The sequence below is a fragment of the Diplotaxodon limnothrissa genome, linkage group LG7 (genome assembly GCF_057381915.1).
Source record: "Diplotaxodon limnothrissa isolate DT_005_m linkage group LG7, D_limnothrissa_male_GT1.1, whole genome shotgun sequence".
NCBI lineage: Eukaryota > Metazoa > Chordata > Actinopteri > Cichliformes > Cichlidae > Diplotaxodon > Diplotaxodon limnothrissa.
Window position 1 is genome coordinate 53,909,114 of NC_140602.1, and position 21,165 is coordinate 53,930,278.

A 21,165-nucleotide genomic window follows, 5' to 3' on the forward strand; every position below is an offset into this window, starting at 1 on the left:
TTTCATTTGGGAAAAAAAGAGCTTTCATTAGCTTGTAGGGTTAAATAAGATGCATATGCAGTAAGAAGAACAACATATGCTCACCGGCCACTTCGTTGGCTGCACCTGTTCAGTTGCTTGCAAGTGCAAATAGCTGATAAACCAATCGTAGGGAAACAACAAGTGCATTTACGTGTGCAGACGTGATCAAGGGGGATTGCTGAAGTTTAAACCAAGCAGTTTTCGGCATTTTCAAATTATGTTACAGTTTGCACGGGGTCACCACAGTTGGACAATAGAGGTTAGGCGCAATTTTCTTTTTCCGTCCCACTGTCGCCAAGTGCTTAGTCGTCTGATTGTTGGGGTTTTCTCTGAATTATTGCAGGGTGACTGTTGTTGTGATTTGGTGCTGTAGGAATTGAATTGAATCTTCTGATGGCTGCTTCCAGCAGGAGAAAACACCATGTCACAAAGCTTAAATCATCTCAAACTGGTTTCTTGAGATTTACAGTGAGTTCACTGCACTCAAATGGCCTCCATAGTCACCAGACCTCAATCCAGCAGTGAACCTTTAGGATGCGGTCCAACAGGATGTGCATCACGAATGTGCAGCTGACAAATTTGCATCAACTGTGTGATGCTATCATGTGAATGTTTCCAGCTCTTTGTTGGATTTATGCCACAAAGAATTCAGGATGTTCTGAAGGCAAAAAGTAGTTCAAAGCCAGTACTAGGAAGTGTACCTAATGAAGTGGTCGCTGCATGTACGTATGTAGCTTGTGAGATGAAGTAAAAATAAAATAGCTAATTAAATTTGATGACATGTAAAATCAGCTACATGTTTACATGCAGTGTAACCAGGTGCACATATTTCAGTATTTTTGCTGCACCGTGTTAGCAGACTGCTTCAGAAGCTACTTGTTGTCCACCTTGTGTTAAACCAAAAAGGAAATACTTTCATTCCTCAAATGAAAGGTGGTGTATTATATTCTATTGAGCTAGAATATAATACACAGCGTACTTCTGCAATGAATTCAGCCCATTGTTTAGTTCACTTCGACTCTTTGGAAGCAGAGTATGAAGCTGCTTTCACACACTGCAGAGCACTGTAGCCCTGAACTTTTCTATACGTCACCTGACTCATATTAACCGGCCTTTAAACCGCCACCCTTCTAGTACCAAGTCTTTGTGATGTCAGGTTGTGCAGGTATGCAAATAGTGCAACTAGACATCTGAGCCTTCACTGCTTGTGAGTGAGGATCTTGTGTATTTGCAGTGGTGCAAACAGAATTAAAGCCAAGCTATATCTCACCTAATTCTCCAGAGAGGCTCGAGCCTTTACTAATAGAATAACATCGTTTTTCCTTTTTAGCACAAATGTGACACTTTTATTTTCATGCAGCCAAAAACGGGAGCCTGAATCAGTGCTATTGTTGCTCCAGATGGTTCAAAAGTTTAAATGAGCAAGTTTTGGCTTTGGCAGTCTTGCAGCTATTTCACAGCATTAGTGTGGTTAAAAACAAAGTAACTCTTTGTTATGCACATGTATGTTACGGCAGAGAAATCAAATCTATCTTGGTGAAATCAGATTCAATTTTTTTTATTCCTTACAGTTATGGAAGGTTTACTGCAGAAAGTGGACGGTTGCCTTCTTACTTGGGTGGCTGCACTTATTTTTGGTTCTTTTTGCACTGTCTTTGCAACTAGTAAGTACTTTAGCTTTGTCAGTCACGTCTAGATTAGCCGTACATTCTCTCGTCTCATCCAGAATGACTGCATTACCATAGAACAAATAGTACTACAACCACATAGTAGATTTTCTTTAATTTGCTGTAATGAGATCTGTGGGGAGAGAAGAAATAAATAAGAGGTCTCTCTGGTAAACACTTTAGTGTGCCTGAAGCAAGATGAGACGCTATTGTTGAGATGTGTCTCACATGTGAAGCGCAGCAGCAAAGCATGGAACAATAAAGTTTTGCTCACACCATATCTTGAGGAAGGTGCTGTAGCCTCTCCTGTCTATTGCACAGTCAGTGGCACCGATCAGATGGCAGCCGCATGAGCTCATGTGTTATTGTTTTCTGAGCGTGTGCTTGTCTGTGCATTGTTATCTGTGAATGGAAAATTTCAGGAAGGTTCACCCTCAGAATCACTCTGGATCTGTTTCCTCTGCTCTGCCAGGGCTGGCGACATTTACATACAAAATTATCGCTCGTCTGTAAAAGGGAGAGCGGCGCAGCCTGTTCTGACTTGCGTGTTTTGGAGGCCCCCCCCCCCCCCCCCCCCCCCCCCTGCAATCATGTAACTTGCATCTGAATTGTCCCCTGATTGGAGTACTGACTGTTTTTCACAACAGAATCCTTCATTTATCGCCTCTGTGTCAGACAAAGAGTCTTTGCATTACACAACAGCTTTAAAAAAAGTTAAAGGTAACTCTACTGAACTTTTTCAGCCTCCTCAGAGAGATGTTTTTGTTCGGTGGAACAAAATTGGGCCTTTGAAAGCGATATCCTCCCATATTGACACATTTCTAACAGCAAAGTTGAGCTGTCATTAGTAGATCTTTCAGGTACAAATCTGACAACAGATATCAGACTTACCTAAAGAGTGTTTTTGGAAAGTTTGGATCTTTCTCTCCCCCCAAATCTGCCAGTTACTCTGAGATAGAAATGACTTGACTTTTTTTTTTTTTTGTCCATTGATCTCAGTCTGCTCTTGCATATTTTTTTTCTCCCTGACTTTTAAAGTTGGCAAAACATCACCTGAACACCACAGGAAGTGATTCTTTTCTCCCAGTCCTTCTAGATTACCTTGATTTTCCTTTCATCTGAGAAATCTTAGTGTTTTAAATTAGTTTGAGTAGTTTTAACTTCCCTAACCTTCATCCTGCTCCACAGAGTGTAAAAGAGATTTGTATTTTTGCCTTGTATGTCAGCCAAATTGGTTTGTGGATTGAAGTGCAGTTATCATCTTGGTTTTTTTGGGTTTATTTTGTGATGGATGTGACAAGTAAGAGGTGGATCTGAATGAGAAAACGATGACACTGTATGCTCAAAGGTCAGCTACAGTGTAACCAAGGTAACAGTATTGTAAATCTGCTCTATCAAATGAAACAAAATCATGTTATATTACATAGACATTTAACTCAGGAGCTTATATACTCAGGAAAATGCTTGAAGGTACAGTCAGTAATTTTTTGAGGGCATTTAATGGAAAAAGGATATTGTACTCATAAATAGACACAGTTACACACATCTATTAATAGACGCACGTCCTGTGCGTCTATTAATAGATGTGCGTGCATTAATAGATTTGGAGTGAGTTTGCGGTTTGTGGGAGCCGCCATGTTAACCCACCATATTTGAATACTGAATTCTCGCCCGGCATTGACAGCTGAGGTAAACTGTGGACTGACAGCCTTCTGTAGATGGGGGGGAAAAATTGTGGGGCAGATCTGGATCCACTGTAAACACTAGCAGAAAGATGCCGGCCACAGCCGTTATGAGCTACGGTCTAAATGTAATGTTTTTGCCACCATATCTATATTTATGGACTCAATTTATCAGAGATAAGAAAATAGAACTCTACAGAAAGAAATCCGTAATCTACTGATATCTAGTGGTGAACATTTTCTACACTGCAACACTAATAAGGCCATAAATCAAATAGGGAGTGTTGTCATTTTCTGACAGACCTTTTTATAATCTTTCATATGTTTTGAAACCATGAGGAGTCGCCCCCTGTTGGCCATTAGTAAGGATCATTCACTATTCAGACCTGGATACTAAGGCAGTATTTTATATATGGTCTATTTCCTTCCCCAGACCCTACTGGAAATAGCAAATTTATTCTGTTTCAGCTTCTTGTAAAACATTAGATGAGGTGATCTAAAAGCCAGTCTTTAAGTTGGGAAGTAAAGTTGAAGGTTAAGGGTGTCTCCACTGCCTTTCAGGCAGCATTACAATAATGGCAAGACTTTGTGGAGATACAAACATGAGCTAATAAGTGAGTGTTAGCCATTCCCTCCTGCATTTAATCTTATGCTTCACTGCACTAATCAGATAATGGCTTTATAATAAAATTAAACAGTTTAATGTGACCTGTGACCACTCAGTGGACTGTATGGATGCACAACAGCAAGTTTTGCAGTTCCTTAAAGTAAGGCAGAACTGCAGGAGAGAACAAAGGAGAGGAAAATTAAAAAAGAAATGCTACTGAAAAAGTTTAGTAGGACTTGTGAAGGGGAAAATTGACTTAGCTAGATGGTCCACGCAGAGGGTTTTATTATGTATAATCTGAATGTAAGAAGAGAGAGTACTGTAAACTCTGTAAAACATGCGCATAGCATGAGCTAAAAGACTGCAGGTACACAGACAGGTTAGTGACTGGTCCATTGAGAGTCCTAACCATATTCAGCAGTGGTGCAACGGATCACGGTTGATCCGTAATCCGAACCGATCCCACGCCACGGTTCGGCACGCACGTGATCCGAAGATTCGAAAAAGAAGGGAAAAAAGTATGTGTATGGTGCGCGTGGTCAGTCTGTCAAGCGAAGGTCTGTCCAAGTGGAGGAGCAGAGGAGTTTTCGGTATTTAAGCAGCCCTTTGCTGCCCAGTCCGACCGGGCTAAAGCTATTACAAAAGCTACTGGGGTGTTTAGCTGCAGACGGGAGGCCGTATTCCGTTGTGCAAAACAAGGGGTTTAAACTATGATGAATGTGCTTGAGCCATGCTATGATATCCCGTTGTGTCTACTTTAGTGGCAAGATCGTTCCAAGCATGTATGAGCAGGAAAAAATTGAAGTTGAGGCTGAACTGTCCTAGGCATCTTCTGTTGCCCTAACTACTACAAATGAGTGGACCTCCAGGGAAACGGAAAGCTACGTGACAGCTCATTATATCACAGTGGAGTGCGATATAATGAGCGGTATGTATTATTGTAGGGTCTACCTTACAATATAAAGCGCCTTGAGGCGACTGTTTTTGTGATTTGGCGCTTTATAAATAAAATTGAATTGAGTGGTAGATACAAAGCCCTACACTGCCCTATATTGAACCATAATTTTTTTTTAATAATTGCGTGGAATGAGTCTTGAGTTGAATGTTTTTAACAGGCAAAAAATACTTCAATAAGTGAATAAGTAAATGTTACATTTTTGTCTTTTTTTGCTGATCCGAAAATTGATCCGATCCATGACTTAAAACCGTGATCCGATCCGAACCATCAGATTTTTTTATCCGTTGCACCACTAATATTCAGTGCAGTCACACAAGTAACAACTGCATCAAATAGCACAACAGCACAGAAAGCGCTGCTGCCGACAGTCTGCAAGAAAGTGTTTGAATTGCTCAATAACAACTCAATAATGCATTACCACTGACAGCTATTGCTCGTAATCATATTCTCAATGGGTCATTACCGAGAAACACTTTTGATCCGTGCTACTGCGTCACGTTTAATTTTTGTCAGGTTGTTTATGCTGTGTGCGAGTGCTTGTGTTTGTTCGCGCTGATATCTACTGATGGGAAGTGAGGACCGAGTTCGGGCTTATAGATGGGGAAATGCGTTGACAACAATTCAGACAGCCGTGGTGACTCAGTTTCTCACTCCCACGTCACATTCCCACTGAAACTCAGGAAGTCAAATAAGTCCGCATTCTGGCTTTCTGTCCCTGAGTGTTCAGCTGCTTTAAATTTTAACATGTCAGAGAGAGAGGGGGGTAAAAAAGAGGGTATTAGAGCTAAGTGGTGCCAGGTTCAGCCTCAACTTCAATGCCAAAGGAATCACTTTGCTGTTTTCTCTAAAACAGATTAGCCCTTTGATCTGTCTCTGCAGCTTGCTCCCGAGCCTCCTCTCTGTGATTAAAGTCATGTTTTAGTAAAGACTTCACTAATCAACACAGGCAACATGATTCTTTCGGTATTTTTGACTTCATTCTCCGCAGATGCGTACAATCAGGTCGAGAGGCTGGAGAATATGTGGGATCAAGTTTGCGTGGAGAAAAAAGTATTTCCCACTGACTTTGCCAGTTCTGTATTAAAAGGATGAGTGATAATGTTATCGCTTTGCCTCAACGATCATATAATAGAAAGCAGAGACGTGAAACGGAGAGACAGCTAATATAGCAGTGTGGCAGTAAAGTGGAGCCATCAGAACCTCTCTGCATCAACGCAGTGTTTAACCCAGGATTACTCTCAGATCTTTACTGAAGTCTGTGTCCTTGTTTCCCCCTCAACCCACCCACCAGCCCGGTGAGTCATGGAGATGGGCCAGACGATGCAGTGTTTCTGAGCACCCAAAAAAAGACTCCACTAACAGCCTGACAGGTGCAAGCAAATTCCCCCCCCAAATCCATAGATATCAACTCAGATTACAAGGCAGGAGTAGTTTTTGCGAAATAGCTGCAGAAATATAGAAGATTATTGCCTGTCAACATGCAGCGGACTGTATGTGTCACTGAAAATGGTTATTTTCTTATGGTATGTGCAAGAACACAGAAACACAGTTGACAGTGGAAATTGTGAAAATGGGACGTTAATGATATCAGTTGGTGCATTTTAGCCATCGTCATCCTTAAATTAACAGAATTCAGTTTTATTTACAGTATATAGCGCCAAATTACACCAGCAGCTGCCTCAAGGTGCTTTACAATCATACAACATAGAAACTGTAAATTAAACAACCTCCTGTGAGAAGCGCTTGATGACAGTGGGAACAAAAAAGCAGAACCAGGTTCGGGGGGGGGAGCCATCTGCAGTGATCGGCTGGTAGAGGTGGAGGCATTAGCACATTTAAACAACAGAAGCTGACCCAAAGGGCTTTAGAGACAGGCGTGTTTATATTCCAGGTCTCAAAAAAACATTCAAAATACATGAAAAGCTGAAATGTGTGTTTTGTTGTATTAACTAATTATTGGGGAAAGTAAAAATCACTGATATTTAGTGGTCAAAAATGTGCAAATTAATGATGATTCTTCTCATAAATCATGACATACTGCTCTCTCCTTACAGCCACCATTATAGGTTAAAAACACCAGTATCGGTTTTGGTATCGGCAACACTGGCCCTGTATTTAATGGGTATTTGATAGATAAAATCTGCAGTATCCCACAGCACTACCGAGTGGGGGTTTAGGGCACAGAGGTGAGACAAAAGGCTCAGTGTGGAAGATAGCTAAGTAATGATTAAATGCAGAGTGATGTTTAAACACAAAGTTAAAAAACAGACAAAAAGAATAATCAAAATACAAAGACACTGAAAGCACTGTAGCGCATATTGTGGTTTGTATTGTTGGGACTTGTCTGTAATAATGCGATCGACAAAACACAAAGATTGAGAACAAATATTGTGAAGCCAGGAGGCTGGAGTTTGAGTTCACCGTGTGCAGTTTGTATTCCTCAGAGGAAAACATTTTAAAGGCTTGCACAGAGGACTGCGTGAGCACCTTAGTTAATATGGCGCACCATCGCTTGACTCTGAAAGAGCTCCAGGGCATCTTGACTTTGACCCCTCAAGTCTCCAAGAATCTTAAGGGGGGAAACTTGTCTTCCACAAGTCTGATAACTCCCATAGAAGTTCAGTTCGCCTGAAGTCTGGTGACTGTTAAAGTTAGCGAATATAATTGATATAGTCTTCAAAGCGTTCAAACCATTCGGTGATAGTGGAAGATGCAATTCCCGTCAGGATACAAGTGTTTTCTCACACTCAGAGCAACTCTGTATTGATTTGCAGTGACCCTTTCCTTCAAGCTGACCCAATCATGTCAGGAAAAGAGCTCCACAGATTCCCCTCACTACAGGGACTCAAAGGTTTGGGTTTTCCCTGTAATTTGTCGGGTCAGCATGGGACACTCGCTCCATATCTGTGTGAGTGCTAGTGCACTAGTGGATGTTATTGAAGTTAGTAGGATATCAGCCAGCACTTACAGGAATGCTGCAGCTGAGTCGCCCTCTGCACAAACACAAACTTCCTCCTTCTTTGCCCCACTTCTCCTCCTCCTCCATCCCTCTCCTGTGCTTTTCCATAACAAGCTGCACACAAAGGCACGAATGCGCCAAGCTAAACACAAACCAAAGCTGCTCTCTTTCTTCATATCACTTGCATGTTGTTGGATGTGGATCTATTTTCCTTGTAGATAAGAAGTAGTCAGCTGTTCCGCCGCTGGATGCTTTGTGCATCAGTACTTGTAATTTATCCATCAGCTGGTTGCACAAAGCTGACAGAAAGCTGAGGCTCTACATTCCTCATTGAGGTGTTAGTATTAAATTCAAGGATGATTTCATGTTTCTTTGATGTGCGTTTGCGTGTTGACTTAGGGATGGACCTTGGTGCCCAATCACAGCTAAGTGACCGTCGTTTGTGTCTGCACCAGTGACTTTTGCAGGCTGAAATAATTCTCTTTTATTCCCTGGTGTTGAGAGCCTCTCCAAGGAGACTGAGCAGCACCTCTTTATCGCCCCATCATCCCCGCACTGAGTAAATACAAATCCCATAGGTCAAAAGTCCAGCGCTGTCCCCACAGCTCAGCGTCAACACATCATGGTTTCTGTGTACATGTGAGGAAACAGATGCAAACAGATCTCGCTCACCAAAACATGCTTTAGAATAGCCATTAAGTTTGATGGCTCAAAGCTGTGGTCGCGGTACAGCGTGTGCCTGGGTGGGCCTCTCCCGTGACTTCTGTTACATAGACTGAGCATGAAGTGAGATATTCCACTAAAAAGACCTGAGATCTGAGAAAAAATTAAAAGTTAGTTTAAAGTCTAAAAATTTAGTTTCTTTTAGTTGAGGGGAAAACAGAAAAACGATGTATTTGTGAAGCAGCCGTGATGAGAGCCGGGGTGGACTGAGACAAGATAGTCATCCAGGTAGAGAGAACAGAGCAAACACAGTCTGACAGCCTGTGATTTTATTTATTTCTTTTTTTTCTGCAAGTTTTCATTGGTCTGAAGTGAAAGAGACAGAGTGTGTTTGTGTGCGTGTATGTGTGTGTGTGTGTGTTATCTCTCTTCTGCTTTTTTCCCCCTCCTGTCATAACACAAGAACTCTGCAATCTCTGCGGGGGCTATTTTCCAACCCTGAGGGTATAGACTTCTTGAAACACTGATAACAGGATCCTGTAGTTAAACCTTCAGTGCATTAGCACAGTGAGCACAGTTTTGCTGCTGTTGTTGTATTTAAACCTTGGTAAATGGCCTGCATTTGTATAGCGCTTGACTTAGTCCCTAAGGACCCCAAAGCGCTTTACACTACATTCAGTCATCCACTCATTCACACACTGGTGATGGCAAGCTACATTGTAGCCACAGCTGCCCTGGGGTGCACTGACAGAGGCGAGGCTGCCGGACACTGGCGCCACCGGGCCCTCTGACCACCACCAGTAAGTAACGGGTGAAGTTCTTGCTCAAGGACACAACGACTGAGACTGTCCGAGCCGGGGCTCGATTAGTGATTGGTTTCAAGTCGTTCCATAGATCTGTCAAACTTCAGGAAAACTTTCAGCTGGTTTTACTGTTGTTGCTTTTATAACACCATATTTGGTCACACAGTGAAGCTGTTTAAATAAAATCATGTTTTTGTTTTACCACTAGTATTTAAGGGGAAACTGTTCTAGATGCCAAGCAAGGTTGGCGCTAAAAAGGAGTCCATCTACATTATAATAACCTTTAAATACCTGTAAATAAAGGATATATTTAAAAGATGGTTCTAAATGCAGTTTTGGTCTCTATACATAGTTTCTCTTCCACACAACTCTGAGTGCAGTGATTAAAAAAAAAAAAAACCCCCAAAAAAACAACGTTTTAAACTACCTTAACTAATTCAATTGAGTAAGGGGTGTGGCTGCCTTGATGTGTCCGTTAGGTATCATCCACTACAAGTTATTAAACTGGACCTCTGTAACGTGTCTGTGCTGTTTGTCCCTTTTGGATCATCGTTAATAGGTTAGTATTATATCTTGCTGTGTAGTTTAAATCATCCCAGAAGTTTCTGTTTCAGTTTTAAGTGGTTTATTAGTTACTTGGCACTAATTAGTCAATATATGAGTTTATAAATGCAACATGCTAACTAGCGGTTGCGGCTAATTTTAGTACTCAACAATTTCATCCAACTTCTGATTTAAAAAAAACAAAACCTGGCAGTGTCCAGAATACTAATGTTGAAGCTTCTTTTTGATTGATTTATTAATGATTAAAATACAAATGTAATACAATAGACAAAGAAGTGTGTGTGTGTTACAATGATGTCAAATAAACATAATGAAAAAGTTACAAATAATAATGGCTTTTAAAACCTTATTGTTTAAGAATAAATTGTGGGTACGCAGAGTTCAATTTCCTCCAAGAAATGAGGTGGTATAGCGTTGTCTTTGAGAATTTGCATTTATGAATGTGGAATTTGGGAAAGAGTCAAATCAAACTGATGAGGTGAAATGCTTTTGAGCTGCTCTCACTAAAGTCAGAACAACCAAATAAAGAGTAAAGGCTGTCTAAAAGTAAATGGAAATAAATAAATAGGAGCTAGTCTCTGGGAAAATCTCACAAAAAGCGCACAGTGTATATGTATCACTCTTATATTTGTATACAAAGTTTTTCTATGAATTAATGTAAATGTAAAGGGGAAAAAAAGGGAAAAATCCTAACATTTCTAAACATCATGAACAAACAGACAGAATGGCTACAAACACAATGCAGAACCCTTTTGGGTTTATTGGTAAATTTGTATCTGGTCTGAGTAACTGAATAGTAAACCTTCATTGTTGAACTACTGATTTGCCAGGAGAATACTATTAGATGACTTGTATAGAATAGAGCTTCACAAAACATCTAACCAGTATAGCTCGTAGTTCCCCCAAGAACACACATGGAGTTAAACTGTAGCAACATGGATTAATGTTTTATATACTACAAAGGAACGGTATAAGAATTATAAATGGATCTGATTTAGGGTAATACCGGTATAATGTTAGGCAACGATAGGAAAATGAAATATCGCAATAGAATATGAGTAAAACGCGCATGCGCAGTGCCTTTGTTTTCATACCCACATGGCCGATTGTTGAGTGAAACAGATGAACCAGAATTGATTTGTAAAAATGGTGCAACTTCAGTGATGTGGAACTGGTTTGGTGTTTGTCCGTCAGATACACGACAAAGCACATTTTTTTTGCAGAACATGCAAGCGGCCGTCGTTATTGTCGTATTTGTCGGACTAAGATGCTCTTAAATCTGGGCGTAATCTGGGTCCTAAACGCTGTATGCTTCAGGTCAAACGAACACTGCAGCATCACTGAGAGTTAAAAACTGTCTCAATCCTTTCATCTTTAATAAAACGATCAGCATTGCTGCTTAACCAGGTGAAACTATGAAGTTTAACTTCCAGCCATCCATGAAAACAAAAGTTATTACATTTAACGGAGTTAGAAGTTAGCAGGAAGCTAGCGGAAGTTAGCTCGCTAGTTTCGCTAGTTACCTAAGCATGATATAGCATGTTCTGACTGAGAGATTTCTGAAAAAATTCAAACGTACAGCTCTGCTATCACTTCCAACATAAATGAAGACAGGAAACTAAACAGCAGTGACGTTTGTAGGGTTACTGAAGTTGGGCTAGCTGCTGGTATATAATGATGTGCTACGTGATCGCTAGCGACACAGCTATGTTAGCATAACATAAACAGTGAAGCTGGAGGACGAACACTAACACTTTTCCACTTATAAAAGTTAACGTGAAGGTTCCTCATGGTTAGAGACAAATGCAATCACATGGCAGGATGCTGTAAACGGACCAAACTTCAGTCAGGAGAACAACTGAGATAATCCATCCACAATACGAGGTTAGTCATTAATATACTGCAGCAACATGGGAATAGAGCAGAATTCATTCATTAATAAATCAATGGTACAGAAGTGGAGGAAGCAAGAAGAATGAGTTTAATAAAGTTTGATTTATCTGACTGCTTTGTTTCGCTTAATGTGCCTTATAATCCCGTGCAACTTATGGTCCGAAAAATACGCACTGCACACTGCAGTTTAATGTTGCAAAGCACCTCTTTTTAACTTCAGTGGATATTATACATGGTTATGCTCAGGATATGTCAGCCCATTTCTACTGGAAATGCCTTTTGGTTAAACTTTCAGCAAGGAAGTTGCATTTGCACTGTTACATTTTTATAAAGCTTTAATGTACATAAAAACCAGCTTCTTGTTTAAGTGAAAATAAATGGAAGGTTGTCTTTTTGCGCTAGTAATGTTGTGGAGTTGTATTTTGTCTTGCATCAATTATATCGTCGGTTATATCGTTATCGCAAATTTTCAAATATATATCGTGATAAATATTTTTGGCCATATCGCTCTGCTCTAATCTGATTATTATGAACAAGCGAGTGCAAGATTCATTAAACTGCATGCCTTAAAACATTCTGATTTAGTTGAGCTATGCACCACACTGATATTGTACAAAGCACAACATAATCTCCTTCTAAATTATATTTAGAGGTTGTTTGAAATTTGAAAGGAGGAGAAAAACAAAAATTTCATAAAAGCAAAAGATAATGGGTGTAAACCTGTGTAGCAATTGTGATGAGGGATTAACACTATTTTGTTGACTATATAACAGATTTATTTAAAAAATAAAATCTGGTGCTACATATAAAAATTAGATAGGCGTCTTTGGCGTTTGTTTTGGTGAAATCTAGTGCTGACATTTAGAATACGTTGTGTATGTTGGCCAATAATTGTTTTTCCTATCAAATGGAATTCTTGATTGTCCAAATTTATTTATTTATGTAACCTGATTATTGCAGTCATTGTTATAATGACTGATCATTCATAAATTAAATATAAAACAGTCATAGAATTTTCTTAGCTGCCATTCAGAAAGAGTGTAGAATGATGTAGATTTATAAATACAAAGTAATAATACTGATCCCTAATAATAGGGTTATCAGAGGGTTTCTGCAGGTCCCTATTTTGTCTGTTTGTTATCTGTGATATTATATACATACTTTAGGTAAGGGTAAGGAAGAGCAAACAACAACGTAGCAAGTTTAAGCATATTAAATAAGCCATGTAAATGTTTTTAAAGCACTCAGTTTGTCTTTTTATATAGCGGGATATGCACACAGTGTAATTTGGTGACAATAAATGAAAACACAAACTTTATTTATAAGAAATCTTGTCATTTAACAGGCCTATTCTGTTTTTTGTCCTGTCTTAGTTATCTGGCATAAAAGCATGCTATGTTGTATTAACTCATAAGAACAGCAGTATCAATGTATATGTAACAGATGAATCATGTTTTCAGGGACACAGAGGAACTTTTAATTGTCAGTCATTTGTTTCGGGGGAGGAAAAAAAGGAAGGCTGATACTGAATGTTCTTTTTCAAATCATTTGAAGGTAGATTAAAAAACCCTGTACAACAATATCTTCCTTACAATTTCATCAGTTATCACAAAGGCACTTGGCACAACCTGCTCCTTGTGGTTATAAACATAATCCGTTCATGTAAAAGAACAATGTCTACGTAGGAAGTCAGGCATTGTTTTTATTTCACCCTGCTTTAAAACAGAAGCACATTGGTACAGCCATGCAAAAAGCGTGCTGGTATGCAAAATATTCCACACTGGACCTGTTTTCACATTGATAATTAACTAGATGTTATCAGTGTTCTCTGTCTGACATCTGACTACCTGATTTGGATAGTTCTTTTCTTTATCAACACAACTGGATAGGTGTACTGGGTAGGTAATGCTTAACTGGGAGTATTAAATATCACAGTTTGCTTCCAGAGATCTATACCACAAAGCCGGATTTTGTCTTTTCCATGTAATTCAAGGGTTAACTCTGGGCTTTCTGTACTATGATAGTGGTTCATTTCTTATCAGATTAAATCTCCATGGCAACTTACTCTGTAATCTTAACCTGCTCCAGATTAGAGGAACTGAGGAACCTATAACAAGTCACTATTGTACTTACTGACCTCATATTAAATTTCTATGACGATTAAGCCTATTGAATTCCATTTTTATATTTAATCCGGTTGTTCAGTGATGACGCGACGAATCCTACTTCCGGGTCTAAAGTAGTCTGCGTTTAATATGGCTTTTGTGTTGTTAACATGTTTAATGTTATGTATTTTCTTCTATTTGATCTCAAAAAGCTCCTAAAACAGTCAGCGATCACTGTTGACCTCCCTCGGCTTTTATTACCGCTAATCATTTATTTAAGCTCAGTTTTTAAAACCTTAGGATGTAACTACAGCCCAGCCCATGCAGCAGTATATGAATGACTAACCTCGTATTGTGGATGGATTATCTCAGTTGTTCTCCTGGCTGAAGTTTGGTCCTTTTACAGCATCCTGCCATGCGATTACATTTGTTCCTGACCACCGAGAACACTCACGTTAACTTTTATCGAGTGGAAAAAAAGTTAGCTTGTTTATATTATGCTAACATAGCTGTGTCGCTAGTGGTCACATAGCACATCATTATATACCAGCTAGCCAAACTTCAGTAACCCTACAAACGTCACTGCTGTTTAGTTTTCTGTCTTCATTTATGCTGGAAGTGATAACAGAGCTGTACGTTTTAATTTGTTTCCAAAACCCCGCAGTCAGGACATGCTATATTGTATTTAGATAGAAGCTAGCGAGCTAACTCCCTGCTAACTTCTAACTCCGTTAAATGTCATAAATTCCGTTTTCATGGATGGCTGGATGTTAAACTCAATTGTTACAAAACAAATTTCCCACGTGTGGGACTAATAAAGGTTATCTTATCTTATCTTATCTTACACTTGGTAGAGCAGAACGCTGATCATTTTATTAAAGATGAAAGACTTTAGACAGTTTTTCAACTCTCAGTAATGCCACAGTGATCGTTTGATATATGGACCTGCAGCGGAGTTTAGGCCCAGACACGGCTAGTGACGTCAGACTGAACAACCGGATAGGTTTAATCGTCATACGACATCTATAATATTTATAATTGAATACATGTATCCAGTTTGAAGTTTCCATATGCTCTAATTTTACTAGAATGTTCTTTAGAGATTTTTAATCACCATTTTATCATCATCTGTGGCAGAGCAGGTCAGCCACTAATCAAAAGGTCGGTGGTTTGATCCCAGGCTGCCTCCTGGCTGCATGCCAAATATCCTTGGGCAAGATACTAACCCCATGTTTGCCTACTGGTGGTGGTCAGAGAGCCCGGTGGCGCCAGTGTTCGACAGCCTCGCCTCTGTCAGTGCGCCCCAGGGCAGCTGTGGCTACAATGTAGCTCGCCATCGCCAGTGTGTGAATGTGTGTGTGAATGACTGAATGTAGTGTAAAGCGCTTTGGGGTCCTTAGGGACTAGAAAAGCGCTATACAAATGCAGGCCATTTACACTCATAGGGATCATTTTCTGTGAAACACACGTTTAAGATTGGTTAAATGTTCCCAACACCACACCTTTAATGGGAACGCACAGGGGAAGCCCTGTGTTAACTTGGCAAATTGATACCCAACTTTATGTTGTTTATCCTGATTGCACTTCACTTCGGAGTATAGGGCCAAGAAGTGGGATAGTCTCAAAATCCTGCGTCCTTTAAAAACTCCCTTTTAACAGGCAGAAACCTCCAGCAGAAACAAACTTCCAGCTTAGGGAGAGGCAGTCATCTTCCATGACCAGTTGAGGGTTAGGGGAGAGAGGCTGTTGCCAAAAAGTCTAATATTTCTCCTTTAAAGGTCAAGTGCATTCACTCATAGGCTGCACTCTGTCTGGCTCTGCTGGCCAGACAGAGTGCAGCCTGGGCGCACATATTCCAAACTCCCAGCTATCAGTTGGTTTATACTGTTTTAAGCCCCCAAGGGCTCAAACTAGCACTTCCAGCTGTGGGTGGAGTCAAAACAGAAGCATGGCTCTTTTTTGTAGTAGGTGCTGATGGGGGATAGAGGTTAGTTTTTAGGAGATGAAGGTGTGACGATGCAGTTTTTGGACAGATTGAAGAAAATAAACGAGCTCGTGATAAGGTAAGACAATTAGCTGGATAAAGAAATGAAGAAGTCATCAATGAGAAACAGAAAGGAGGTGAGAACAGTGCACTGTATGGCCTTAGGTCTTTGACACTTGGTTTTCCGGTAACACCCTTTTGACCCAGCTGCTGTCTGTGAGCTCCCTGTGATCTCTGATCCTCTGACCTTACAAATGCAGCTCCCAAACACACACGTGCACCAACACACACACCTTTAAATCTTAAAATAGCTACAGTTAATAGCAGTTCCCCAGAGCCCCCAAGCAGGATGTTTCAACAGTCTGAGACCAGCCACCACATGCAGCGCAGCGCAGCTCTTTCATCGTTTTCTTCCGGATTCTGATTGGAACTGGTGTTTATTAATTTAAATTTCATTGAGTACGACTGTTTACAGCTCGCCGTCTGCTTGCGGGTTAGAGTCGGATACGGGAGCGAGTTATAGCGAGAGGGTGGTGTGGGGGCAAATACCACGCGCTTGTGAAGATCCATCGCACGCAGATGTTGAAAACATGTGGAAGCGCTGGCTGCAAGTTTCACACACAGCAATTAGTGTAGAACTAAACGATGTGTGTTCGTGTGTGTCTTTTATGCGCGAGCTCCCCTCTTGAGCGCTTGTAGCAGCCAGCTGTACGTAAGTGGGGGGAGATTTCCGTGACGAAGTTAACTGGAGGGGTACATTTATTAAAGTTGAGCGGAGAAATGCGCCAGTGCTGATGATAACCCTAATCAAGCCCATTTTCTCATGAATGATTTTCTGATTTTATTTCTTTTAGACAGAATGCATTTGTTGTCTGGTATAATATACTAAAAACAATATAGTATGTGGAGCATCATAACAGATCGAGAGGTGCAGGTATCACCACAGAAGTCCACTGTGTTCCTCGGATTTGTACGCAGCCCTTGCAGCCCTCCTATCTAGACATGGACTCTCTTCTATGTAGGCATGGACTCATCTTGACACACTTGACAGACAGGGCTCTTGAGTTTTCTGTTTTGTACAGATATAAGGGTTTTAGATGAGTCTAATTCTGATTATCTTATCTCTGACTGCACATTTCTAAGCTCAACATGGCATTAATGCTTAGCTAGTTTGCTTTGCCTTCACAGAGCAATGGATCTCTTCTCAGAGGATCGGGCTTTTTCAATTACAGAGACTTGAATTCGCTCCATGTCAGAGCATGTTATGGCTGTCTGCTTTTTGATGCTCTGGACCACGTGCGTTTCTCTTCTGTTCTCTTTGTGTGGGCTCGGGATGCTTCGCACAGCAGGAAGTGCTATTCCTATGCTTGTTCTTCAATTACTGTGTAACAGCGCTTAATACAGTCAACCAGCCTGTTAAGCAGCAGACAGCTAATTTAGCACAACTCAGCTTGATGAGCGAACAGAAAAGACAGCACTGACAAACACATCTTCCGTGTGTGTGTCTGTGTGTGGCCTGTTAGGATATGCTCCGAATGCAAATACCATATTAGACACATGTCACATTTGGTGCAGTTTTTGGTCATGTCATAGCAATCCTGAGCCACTTCAGTCCTTAATTAGCTGAAACCTAATATTCTAATGCATAAATATTTCCACCCTAAAGTCAATGTTGATGCAACATCAAAACTTCCCCAAAAGTTGATATTTAAAAGGTGCATAATGGACATTTTATGTCAAACTTTAAGAAAATTGTAAAAGAATCACACGTTAACATTTTCAAGATTTTGGTAATATCCTCATCTCAACAAAATGGTCATTGCACCTATTAAATATGATGCCCGACTATAGATTTATGGGTGCGTATGTGTGTGTGAGGATGTTTAAAGTCATGTACAACTACCCACATTTATCACTAATCTAATTTACTCCATTAGAGCTCATTTAACTGTTCTAGCATGTCCTAATTGAGGCCATGTCCTCACCGAGACCTCTTAATGTGTCTCTTGTTGTATAAAACAGCGGTCTCCAACCTTTTTTGGGCCACGGACCGGTTTATGCCCGACAATATTTTCACGGACCGGCCTTTAAGGTGTCGCGGATAAATACAACAAAATAAAACTAGTACCGGTACCGAAAAAAAGAAGATTTATTCATAACACACGTGAAAAGACCAAGGAAAACAGAGTTAACGATAAAAACGATAACAAAATAACGCTGAAAACCGATAAAAACCCTGAAAACCATACATTTCACACCTGAGCCTCAACTATCGCGGCCCGGTACCAAACGACTCATGGACCGGTACCGGTCCGAGGCCCGGGGGTTGGGGACCGCTGGTATAAAAATCTCGAGTCTTCTTTCTTTATATTCTGCTCGGAAAACACAAACTAAGTCCAGAAAACTATTGAGACATATGCAAGCATTTATGGAAAAACAGTTTGTACAATTTTTACGGTCTTGACAGTCAACAGTCAAGTTGATATATCAATGGCCTCTGTCCAGATGATCTCACACTGCTTCAATAATGTCAATGTCAGGGCTCTGGGGAAGCCAACCCAAGGCTGATTTTTAAAAAATACACAGCGGAAAGCTACCAGTGTATGCTTTCATTGCATTTCCAGATCAACTTGCCATATTAAAACATTAAGCCCAAGTCAGGATGCTGCATGGTAGATCGTTCTGCCAAGATTCTCAACACCGCTGGGTGAAATGCAGCCCCAAACCATGACAGAGCCTCCAGCCTTCCACTAAGATAATTTCTGATGAGACTTTGGTGAACAAATTTAAAATACAATTTAAAGTTGTTTCTTTGGCAAGTTGTTTGGCATCTGTCAATGCAACATCAATTCATTCCTTGAGTTAGCTCGAATGCTATTTTTATGCTTGAATGACAGAAGGTCAGTGTTAAGTGGTGTGACAAAGAAAGAAAGAAAGAAAAAGTGCTTTCGTCAAAAAATGGTCAGGTACAAAGAGTGGAGCGGAAAAGCAGCTGATGCCTCAAAAATCTTTGAAAAGATTCCAGAAAGCCTGGAGAACTATTGCTCAAGACCTCTTTAAAAGTTAAAACCACATCTCGCTGCTTGGAAACAGAATATAAAGAATTTATGGGAATTTTATGAAGCCTTTTGTGCATTACTGTATATAATCAATTTTCAGTCCATCAGTTGTTTAACACTGAGATGTTAGTTCACCCACCGCCTAACATCTGATCATTCTGCTCTCTACCTGTGAGCTAGCACTTTGCAGTGACGGCTGTCTGAAATCTGTGAGGACTTGCATGCTCAACATCACTCACATTCCTCTTGGACGTGTCCAGATATGCTTGTTCTTTGCACATTCACAGTTTTTGACTCCACAGCTCTTTCAAAACGTATTCAGATGAGCGTGTTCTTAAATCATGAAGGTCTGTGTGTCTGAGTTCAGAGGGAAAACTGAAAACTACACAAGAGACGTAAGATAACATATCACGGATGAGTTTAGTAAGTGGGTGACGGGTGGGAAAATAAGAAGTGGAAATGTAATGTGCATGTCTTTATATCATGTCAAATATAAAATAAAAAATGAAAGGGCTTATTTTTGTTCTTATGAAAGTTTAAACTATTGTGTATCAGCACTGAAAGTATTCATAGTCTGCTTAAAGCTTTGCTAAAATTGATGAAAGCATTAGGTTAAGGTTTGAGCTTGTGATGTTGTGTTTCATACCCATCAGAAGCTTTTCTTTTTGTAGAGTGTTTTGAGTGCACTCCAGTTTGAGCCCATTTCTCACCACGAGCTCCAGACCTTTATCTCTATCACGCTGCCTGTGTCAAAGGTCAGCCTGGTCAGTCTGACACTTTGATCGAGTTGTGTTTGGAGTCTTTCTCCTTCCTCTTTGAGTTTCTTCTTCGTCTCTTGATTCTTCAGTTTGTTGAAAATGAAAGGTTGAGCGAGTTTTAAAAGCAATCGTGATGTTTGACATGATGTGCACTTTAAAATGCATCACGACTATTGTGAAATATGGGGAAAAATAGTTTTCTTAAGAGGAAAGAAGAACAATGCCACCCCCATGTATGTAGCTTAGCAGACTGAAGGGAAACCGTCTAGTCTCTGTCCAAAGCTCTGTTCAGCTCCTATAAAAGGATTTGATAAATGATTTAAGCAAGTGCAGGACAGCATGTTAATTAGTTGGCTTTGGAGGTGCTGATTAGTGAGTTTATTGGATTGATGTTTTTACGATTCTAAGGCCAAACGTTAAATCTTCTCTCTGTTCAGAGTCTCCTCCAGAAAGGACAGGACGCCGCCGCAGTATGCCGGGGTCCTCGGACAAGAGCACACCGTCCATGGAGCCTACATCCACCGCTGCGACGCCTTTCAGAGTCACCGTGAGTACTGTGAGTTTGTCTTTGTTTTCCTTTTTTCTGCCTCTTCTTTGTTTTCTTCTCTGACTGTCATTTTCTCCCCCTTGATGTGCCTTAGCAGGCTGTTTCTTATAGAACAGGTTTGCTTTTCCCCCTTTTTCTCAAGGCTCGTCTGGCATCCAGATGGAAGGATGCCAATCTGAAACTCATTTGCTTTAAGTGTTTGGAACAGGGCCTTTGATGTTTGGCGTCTATGCAACACAAATGCATTTGCACAATTTGGGTTTCTACTCAGCACTCAAACCCTCATTGATTTTGATTTACCTTCATTAAATTTCTTATTCTCATTCGAATAGTTCAAGTGAGCTAAGGCACGCACATACTCCCACACCTGTTCGTGCTCGGCATCCATCCGCCATCTAGCACGCTTGTCCTCTCCTCGGTCAAGCGCGCACACAAATGCAGAGCAGTGCTTTGCCTGTCATGTTGCATAATTCTGCTGTGCTTTCTGCCATGTTTAATTCAGCAGATAAACAACCAGTTGATTAAGCAAAAGCATCCTCTAGGAGTCATCAATTTAAAGATAATTAGCAATTAGCGGCGCACATTTCCATTAATAAATAATGAGCGGGGAGATGTCGCCCCAGAGGTGAACTGTAAACAGTCGAAGTTAGGCCAGCAGAGCCACACACGCTCAGTAATTAGTCTCTCATAAAGAATATTCTAGCTTTGTATAAACCATCAGCCTTTGCAGGTACACCAGTGGACTTAGTTAAGAGCTTCACACTCTTGCATCATTCCTGAAACCAGAAATTATATATTTGCTTTCTTTCATTTCCTTCTTTTCCCCCACCATCAGCAATATTCTGCACTCAAATGACTCTAGTGCTCTAATAAAAGCCCACAGTCAATGTAATAA

The 21,165-nt window shown here is 40.5% G+C and overlaps 1 protein-coding gene across 4 annotated transcripts in view; it reads left to right on the top strand.

Moving 5' to 3' along the window:
* LOC146629228 (disabled homolog 2-interacting protein-like) overlaps window positions 1-21,165 on the top strand; it is a 173,372-nt gene that overhangs the window by 44,667 nt on the left and 107,540 nt on the right. For 3 of the 4 annotated variants that reach the window (XM_085359925.1, XM_085359926.1, XM_085359922.1), the window contains exon 2: window positions 20,161-20,279. In XM_085359925.1, coding sequence (XP_085216051.1) covers window positions 20,161-20,279 — 119 coding nt within the window. The remainder of the gene's footprint in view (window positions 1-20,160; window positions 20,280-21,165) is intronic. The other variant, XM_085359923.1, reaches the window with a different exon arrangement.